The following is a 10,038-nucleotide window of genomic DNA, read 5'->3' as shown; positions in this document are numbered from 1 at the left end:
GATGTTAGTGGACGCGGACGCGAATGACTCCAGGGAATTCATTATCTATAATACACATAATCATTATCTAGAATACACAGAACGTTTGCCTATAATACACAGAATGTTTGCCCAGAATACACAGAATATTGACACAAAATACACAGATGTTAGTGGACGCGGACGCGAATGACTCCAGTGAATTCATTATCTATGATACACATAATCATTATCTAGAATACACAGAACGTTTGCCTATAATACACAGAATGTTTACCCAGAATACACAAAATATTGACACAAAATACACAGAACTCATCCTCTTAACATTCGAATGTACAAACACATCACAACATGTGTTAGTAACATGAATACACAGAATATTGACACAAAATACACAGAACTCATCCTCCTAAACATTCGAATGCACAAACACATCACAACATGTGTTACTAACATGAATACACAGAACGGTTGCCTAGAATACACAGAATGATTGCCTAGAATACACAGAATATTAACACAAATACAAAGATCGGCCGAAACGAGAAACATTATTTCCAGAAAAACGGACGGTTAGTTTACAATACTCAAAATGACTTCGTATACGTACGTGGTGCATATTGCAATGTACACCGTGGTGCATGGTATAATTTGCCACAATAAATAAATAAGGTTAAAAACAATTCAAGGATTCTGTACGTGTCCCATGACAAAACTTCGAATTGGTTCCAATTTTTTCAGTTATAGACAAAGTGCATATATGGATAGTTTGTACTTTATGTTGTATTTCGATCAATTCATTTGGTTGTTGAAGTTGATGTGTGGTGAGGAATAAACTAATTTAATTCACTCAAAGCATGAGTGAATTAAAATTTAAGTAAGAACCATTCTTCATATGGTTACCTATACTTTCTCATATCCATTACATTCTCCTACCAACATATGTGAATCTTTTATTATTTAAACTCCACAATACCATGCATGAAAAATCACCCCATTTCTCCACATATTTCCTATCTCTGTCACACTTAACATCTTGCCCCCTAATCCCCATCAATCTACCTAATAACATGGCATCTGCCACCCTTCCATCTATGCTCCTCATCTTCTTCGTGGCATTCACCGTTGCCACCGCTCACCATTCACCTTCCCCTTCCGACAAAACCCGACTTGTTAAGGCATGCTCTGAAGCCCTTGGCCCAAGTCCAGGCGGTCGCCCTTTGATCACATTTTGCGCTCGCGACTTCCTTGCTGGCAAAGCTAGCCTCCTCGCCCACTCTAGGAAGCGGGAAGCCGCGGCCATCGTTGTAAATGAAGCTCGCAAGAAAGCCAAAGTCATTATTGATTTCAAGAGCAAAATAGATTCTGATAAATCTTTGAGCAAGGGAGAGCTCAAAGATTTGAAGAGCTGCTGGGAATCAATGAGCGTTGTCATTAAAACAATTGGGGAAGTTTATGTCAATGTTGCTGTCAAGAAGCTCTCTGCTGATGTGTTGGGAGAAAATATAGACAACAATATTACTAGGGCAATGGGACAATGCAAGTTCTCCGCTGCCGAGAGACAGGGTGGTCTTTGGGCCGAGTTCCATGCAAAGGCGGATGAATCTTTTAATGCCCAAATAGTGGCATTGGCATTTATGAACGAGTATCATTCAGTCTAAAAGTAATTAATGATTAATGGGGGATTTGGGTTTGTGACAGAAGAGTTATAACAACAGGAAGTGAGGGTAAAATGATTTCCTTCGTCTCCTAAATATTGATTATCACCATGCACGTTTAGTATTGTAATTACTCTTAAATTATATATTGTGGAGATAAATGGATTACATTTTTACTCATCGGATCATCATTTCTCTTCTTTCTTTATTTTCATCAACTAGCATTATATTTTACAAAAAAAAAAAAAGGAAAAAAAAAACATTAAAATTGTAAACAATCGAAAAATCAGCTAGAAGTCCTTTTTTATTCTCATCGTATTTTTTAAAAAATTGGAAAATATACACAACTTTAAAAAATTAAAAAAAAAAAAAAAGAAAAGAATTTGATTAGCCATTTTATCCTAAATTTTCATTTATATGTGTTGGATTTGTTTTCCCTATTAAAATTGTATATAATTAAACATCAAAGATGACCTCCTTAGAGTTTGAGCTATTAGAATTTGATTGTAGCTTGCACATAAACAAACTAAATGTGATCGAATTAGTTTTATTTGGGTTGTATTCATGTTAAATTAAGGCTTTCAAATGTACATATTATATCTATTTGTTATAATATGAGTTGTAATACCATGGAGCATTGCAAGGTGGATCCGCAGGTCCTAAACTGTGTATTTTTAGTATTGGAGTTGCGAACTTCTAAAATATAAATTGTGTTTGTAAGTCAAAACACATTCTGTGTTCGTATACAAATTGTGAATTTTTAAAAGGTAAATTGTGAACATTCACATTGTGTGTTCGTAGTATACAATTTTTGAAAGATAAATTGTGAACATTTAGTATGTAAATTGTGAACATTCAAAAAAGGTGAACCCGGCTCCATGAAATAATTTGTGTTATAATATGTACTTATAGTGAAATTATCTTTATTTCGATTTATTTCATATTAAATATAATATTTATTTCATCTTCTTTACTTTAAATGTTATTTAATTATTAAACAATTAAATTAGATATTTAAAATATTATTCTATTAAATTTAAGTGAATATTCTAAATAATATTCTTAAATTGGTGAAATATAAATATTATTAATTATTAGACTAATTCTTTAATATTCTGAGGAAAAGTATTTTTTTCCACCGAACTAAAACAATATGTTGATGTCTCTAGTAAACCAAAGGCATAGTTTCATAGCAATTTTGTTTCAATCTCTTTCCTACAAAATACAAAATTGAAGATTTAGTTACGGTTATAAATTTGAAAAGAACTTTCTATCTTCAGGATCCCTTACTCATACTTATTCAATTGGAAGTTTTGATCCAATTCTAATTATTCTGTTTTGTTATTTCATAATCCAATTTTTCAATGTCTAACCGACTTTCGACCTCCGTTTACTCAAGACCAAATTGATAATTTCCTATATAAGAGACCATTTCGATATTTAGCTCTTTGATTTAATAAGAGAGGAAATGGTACATGTGATGATAGGAGCCTGTGCGGTAATTAACTCCTCACTAACAACACACAACTGCCAATTAAAATAGGACCCCTTGCGCAATTTTTAGAAATTACAAGTATTGTTGTTGTGAGCCAATCAAGAGGCAACTTGTGTATATGAGTATAAAATTTACAATTTGACTTGGTGAATGCTCCACTACTTTTACTAACACAATGGTTTGGGAGCAATTTCATACCATCGTTATACCCTGCACCAGGTGCACATAGCAATATGCACCACGTACGTAAACGATGTCGTTTTATCTATAAACACATAATCATTATCTAGAATACACAGAACGTTTGCTTAGAATACACAGAATGTTTGTCCAGAATACACAGAATATTGGCACAAAATACACAGATATTAGTGGACACGGACGCGAATGACTCTAGTGAATTCATTATCTATAATAAGCATAATCATTATCTAGAATACACAGAACGTTTGCCTAGAATACACAGAGGTCCTGTTTGGTAAATGACTGTTAGCTGATTGGGTTGGTTGTTGGGTTAAAAGGTATGATTTGTTGATAACATTAGCTGTTTGTAGAAAGTTGTTTGATAAATTAGCTGTTAGCTGATAGCTGTTTGGTATAATTTCTTTTCTCAAAAAATCAATTGAAAAGGCTGCTTTAATTTCTTTTCTCAAAAAGCTAATTGAAAAGGCTGCTTTGACGCCTTTGAGTAACCTTTTGAAATTTAGCATTTTGGAGTTACAAAAAGCTTATTAACCAAACAATTAATAGTGATCAAATAAGCCAAGATTGGCTGATAGGCTGATTATTTACCAAACAGGGCCAGAATATTGACACAAAATACACAAAACTAATCCCCCTAGCATTCGAATGCACAAACACATCACAACCTATGTTAATAACATGAATACACAGAATATTGACACAAAATACATAGAATTCATCCTCCTAAACATTCGAATGCACAAACACATCACAACATGTGTTACTAACATGAATACACAGAACGGTTGCATTGAATGGTTAGTTTACAATGCTCAAAACGACGTCGTTTACGTACGTGGTTCACGGTATAATTTGCCAATTTCATAATGTCTCGTTCGAGTAGATTATTGTATCACTTCGATCTTTCAATGAACTAGAATAATAAAGTGAATAATCCAATTATTTAATAAATTTAGACTCTAATTGGGTTGTATATCATAACCCAAGAAATGTACGTGTTTGCAAACCAAACTGCCAATTTAAAGAAGTCCAGTGTAGAACGTGCATCTTACCGATTATTTAAGTGGAAGAAAGATCACATCTGTATCAATTTATGTATTAAAAAATAATAAAACAGAAAAAAAAAAAAAAAAAAAAAACTCACTTTTATCTTAACTTATATTATATTATTAAGGATTTGAGTGTGGAGAAATACATATTATTACCATTGATCCTTGTATCCAATCTACTAGTCATGAATATTATTGTAAAAACACTTAACTTGAGGTAGCCAAATGGAGACATTTAGCAGCCAACCCATGCTAGTTAGTTGTCATGGCTTCACTCATCTGCTTTTTATGTCGTCCTTATCATTGTCATAAACAACATCTTCATCAGTGTTCCCTTCATTTTTTGCTTTCATGTTTCCTTGACAACCCTTTAGGGAGGAGTGTAAAGGCTCAGTTTTAGTATCAACAACTCCTTCGCCCAAACTACTTGAAGAGGGAGAGGGGGGAGGGGTTCCACTAATAAGGGATGATGAAATTAGTAGAAGCATGAAAGCCGCCACGCAAACACTTTTGAAAGATGCCATGTTCAGTACTCAGCTAGCAAGTTGAAGATGATATATATAAATCCAAGCCAGAGATGTAGAGCTTTATATAGATAGAGAGGTTCCAAATTAAACTTCCAAGATTAATTCGTTCACTTTGAATGGGCAGGGTTTTTGGATTGTGTAATGCAGGAATTAAGCACTTCTAACGCTCATGCATGCTTGGGATGTAATTGAACCTAACACTATATGATTTTCCGGGTTAGGCTCATCAATCTATATCTAGAATCTATATATATAAAGGATATATAGAAACTCAGAAGGAAAAAATTAAGTTTTGTAATCTATAGCAGCTATTGTTTAGATTAATTTGAGATAATCTAGAGACTAGAGCTCTTATCTTATTGAGATTTTCATGAATTAAGATTTCTGTCACTTGAGTCTCATTGTTGATTGATTTATCATATTATAATTACTCATATGCCAGAGCTTATCAAATTTGGATTAGGCCGGTCTACAAATATTACACTATCGGGATGCTTGTTAGTTAATTCAAAATGGCTTGAATACTTTCATTCAATTTGAATGATAAGGGTAACTACTATATGATACTGGCCGGCGACATCAAGAACGGGTGCCCAGGAGAGAAATAAGAACGATCCACAGCGTCCACGTGTCTAGATCAATGAATCAGATATAATTTTAAAAAAATGACGCGGTGACATTTTCGTAAATATCTCGAACTTTGGTGCAAGTAAATATGTTACAAGTGCAAGTAGTTGGTGTACAGTTGAAAGTAAAAAGTGCAAGTAAAATCACTTACAAGTCCATCTATTTTCACTTACAAGTGCATGTAATTTATATTGTTAACATTCGTGCAACTAGGTGCAACAAATTATACCATTAGGTGCAACTAGTTATAACGTTCGGTGCACTTAACATTGATGCTCAATGTACATTTTACTTGCACATGTAATAATACATTTTACATGCACTTGTGCACCTATTTTCACATACAAATGCAAGTAATTTACCTTGTTAACATTCATGCACCTAAGTGCACCTAGTTATAACCTTAGGTGCAACTATATCTAGACACGTGGCGCAAGGCGATTGGTTCATAGTTCTCTCTTGGGCGGTGCGTTCTCTTATGAACGCAATCCTATATATATATATATATATATATATATATATATATAGAAGGGTTCTCATGCGGTTGTGCGGTTACGCTCCTTAAACATTACAATGACACACCTTAAGGGCATTAAGTGCACCTAGTTAGGGCTTAACGCTGGGCCCAAAAAAGAGGGATATGAATTATATGATGATTGCTCGTCAAAGTATTGAATGTACATTATATAAAATAATGTGCTTTTATTACTCCAATAATGTATTTTACTTGAATATAAGGTACATTTTTAATATACTAAAAGTACATTATTTGTGTACTGAATTACATTATTTGATAGTATACAAAATAATGTATTTTCAATACTCAGATAATGTACTTTATGTACACAAATAATACATTTTTATTTATGGTCCACAGAGCATCTAACAATAATGCTCGTGATTGCTCATGATAGGGCATGATTAAAACGATGGAAGTAAGAAAACTAGTTTACCTCGTTACAATCATTATACAATGGATCATGGTTCATCTTGTAAGGTGAACTACTAACATAAGGTATATTTTTTTAATAAACTAAATATTTATCTTTTTAAGTTATATCTACACTTATAATAAGAGCCAATAATGTTAGACCCCTAACTGGAACTAAAAAAATGTCGGTGTAATAGTCTGCTATAACATATTGTACTTTATGTTATTCTTATTGTGCAACCTCCAATTATATTCCTAATATATCCTAATCATTTATAATTTTACCAAATTCTTTCAGTTAAATATAACGAAAGTTTAACATTAAATTTTTTAGACAATTTGTTTCTTTATTGCAGTTTTCAAACAAATTGGCAATATCTACACTTATAATAAGAGCCAATAATGTTAGACCCCTAACTGGAACTAAAAAAAATGTCAGTGTAATAGTCTGCTATAACATATTGTACTTTATGTTATTCTTATTGTGCAACATCCAATTATATTCCTAATATATCCTAATCATTTATAATTTTACCAATTCAGTTAAATATAACGAAAGTTTAACATTAAATTTTTTAGACAATTTGTTTCTTTATTGCAGTTTTCAAACAAATTGGCAATATTCTATCCGTCGTTATACCATGGACCATGGATCATGGTTGATACTGCAGTTGTGTTGAACTGATACTGCAGTTGTGGTGAACGGATACTGCAGTTATGTTGAAAGGATAATGCAGTTGTGTTGAACGGATGAACGGTCTCTGTTCCGTGCTACTGCTGTTTCCTTTCAATACAACTGCAGTATCTTTTCAACACAACTGTAGTATCCGTTCAACACAACTGTAGTATCAGCCATGATCATGGTCCACAATTTCAACACAACTGTAGTATCAGCCATGATCATGGTCCACAATGGATTGTGGACCATGGTCCACAATGGATTGTGGACCATGGTCCACAATATAATTTGCGATATTCTATAATACAATTCTATATAGATTCCTAACTTAAAATTAGAATATTGAAGTCTTAATAAGATTCTATAAAACTTAAAATTAGAATATTGAAGTCTTAATAAGATTCTATAATACAATTTTGTATGGATTCCTAACTATATTATTTTACCCAAAATAACAGTATATAAACCCCTCCCCTTCTCACTGGTATTCACCCAAAACTAAACCTAACATATTCTGCAACACACCATCTACTTGACATTGTATATGTATGATTGTCAAAATATTATCATGCTAATTCTATTATTTGTATTTGTACTCATAATGATTACAGTTTTTTTTTTTTTAAATCAATGATGGTATACTAATTAATTAGTATAACTTCAATATCGTTAAGTAAATATATCTATTGTATAATATGTTCATCTATACTTGTATGTAATGTTGTGGTTCTCATATTGTTATGTAAATATATCTATTGTATAATCTGTTCATCTATCATCATCATCATCATCATCATCAGTATTATTATTATTATGAAGATGTTCAAATTCACTACCAACATCATTGTAATTGCTATATCTAAATGCAAGGAACTCGGGTTCAATCAATAGTGTTTGATAATGACATTGAAATGTATGATATCACTTTACAAACCAACAAATGGTACATCATCTCAAATGTCATTGTCAAACCTGTCCGAACGAACTATAAAGTACTTGATCACAAATACAATTACACGTGGATTTTAAATGATCAGACCTGTGTCCAAATAAGTGACAATGATGATAAGCCAATTTGCTCCCATGTAAGTGGTTTATTTGTTTCTACTTACTTTAGTTGTAATTTAGCTATTTACAATTTCGTTATGTTTTATTAAAATATATAAGCATCGAGACTATTTCTTTGATTTTTATTAATTTAGCATTTTTTTCTCTCTCATTATTATATGACTACTTTAACCAATTAAGAAACACTAATTTAAAAATACGCATTAGGCACTAGTTTAATCGCAAAACGCGCGTTTGATAACTAGTTATTCAAATAAGGAAGATAAATTATTTAATATACTACGAAGTAATGAACAATCATCAATATATTAAAAATAACATTTATTTATAATTCACAATATAATTTTCCACTACTCCTCAATCCTATCGTGTATTGAATTCAAAATTATATTATTATACGGAGTAGTAACTACAATAAATAAATAAGGTTAAAAACAATTCAAGGATTCTGTACGTGTCCCATGACAAAACTTCAAATTGGTTCCAATTTTTTCAGTTATAGACAAAGTGCAAATATGGATACTTTATATAATTATATTGTATTTCGATCAATTCATTTGGTTGTTGAAATTGATGTGTGGTGAGGAATAAACTAATTTAATTCACTCAAAGCATGAGTGAATTAAAATTTAAGTAAGAACCATTCTTAATGTTGTTACCTATATTTTCTCATATCCATTACATTCTCCTACCAACATATGTGAATCTTTTTCTATTTAAACTCCACAATACCATGCATGAAAAATCACCCCATTTCTCCACATATTTCCTATCTCTGTCACACGTAACATCTTGCCCCCTAATCCCAATCAATCTACCTAATAACATGGCATCTGCCACCCTTCCATCTATGCTCCTCATCTTCTTCGTGGCATTCACCGTTGCCACCGCTCACCATTCACCTTCCCCTTCCGACAAAACTCAACTTGTTAAGGCATGCTCTGAAGCCCTTGGCCCAAGCCCAGGTGGTCGCTCTTTGATCACATTCTGCGCTCGCGACTTCCTTGCTGGCAAAGCTAGCCTCCTCGCCCACTCTGGGAAGCGGGAAGCCGCGGCCATCGTTGTAAATGAAGCTCGCAAGAAAGCCAAAGTCATTATTGATTTCAAGAGCAAAATAGATTCTGATAAATCTTTGAGCAAGGGAGAGCTCAAAGATTTGAAGAGCTGCTGGGAATCAATGAGCGTTGTCATTAAAACAATTGGGGAAGTTTATGTCAATGTTGCTGTCAAGAAGCTCTCTGCTGATGTGTTGGGAGAAAATATAGACAACAATATTACTAGGGCAATGGGACAATGCAAGTTCTCCGCTGCCGAGAGACAGGGTGGTCTTTGGGCCGAGTTCCATGCAAAGGCGGATGCATCTTTTAATGCCCAAGTAGTGGCATTGGCATTTATGAACGAGTATCGTTCAATCTAAAATTAATTAATGATTAATGGGGGATTTGGGTTTGTGACAGAAGTAATGACAATGGGAAGCAAGGGGAAAATGATTTCCTTCATCTCTTAAATATTGATTATTACCATGCATGTTTAGTACTGTTATTACTCTTAAATTTTACATTGTGGAGATAAATGGATTACATTTTTACTCATAAGATCATCATTTCTCTTTCTTTATTTCATCAATTAGCATCATATTTTACCAAAAAACATTAAAATTGTAAACAATCGAAAAATCAGCTAGAAGTCATTTTTTAATCCCATCGTATTTTAACAAAAATTGTAAAATATACACTTTAAAAATTAAAAAAATAAAAACCAATTTGATTAGCCATTTTATCCTAAATTTTCATTTATGTGTTAGATTTGTTTTAGTTA

General features: G+C 32.7%; 1 protein-coding gene across 1 annotated transcript in view; it reads left to right on the top strand.

The window, feature by feature from the left end:
- Positions 1-9,815, top strand: part of LOC116005173 — a 10,516-nt gene extending 701 nt beyond the window's left edge. Inside the window, exon 2 of the mRNA XM_031245427.1 lies at positions 9,572-9,815. Coding sequence (XP_031101287.1) covers positions 9,572-9,637 — 66 coding nt within the window. The 3' untranslated portion in view covers positions 9,638-9,815. The remainder of the gene's footprint in view (positions 1-9,571) is intronic.
- Positions 9,816-10,038: the final 223 nt, after the last annotated feature.

The sequence above is a fragment of the Ipomoea triloba genome, chromosome 14, assembly GCF_003576645.1.
Source record: "Ipomoea triloba cultivar NCNSP0323 chromosome 14, ASM357664v1".
Taxonomy (NCBI): domain Eukaryota; kingdom Viridiplantae; phylum Streptophyta; class Magnoliopsida; order Solanales; family Convolvulaceae; genus Ipomoea; species Ipomoea triloba.
The sequence above is the reverse complement of the archived record's forward strand: the minus strand, read 5'-3'. Positions and strand labels throughout refer to the sequence as shown.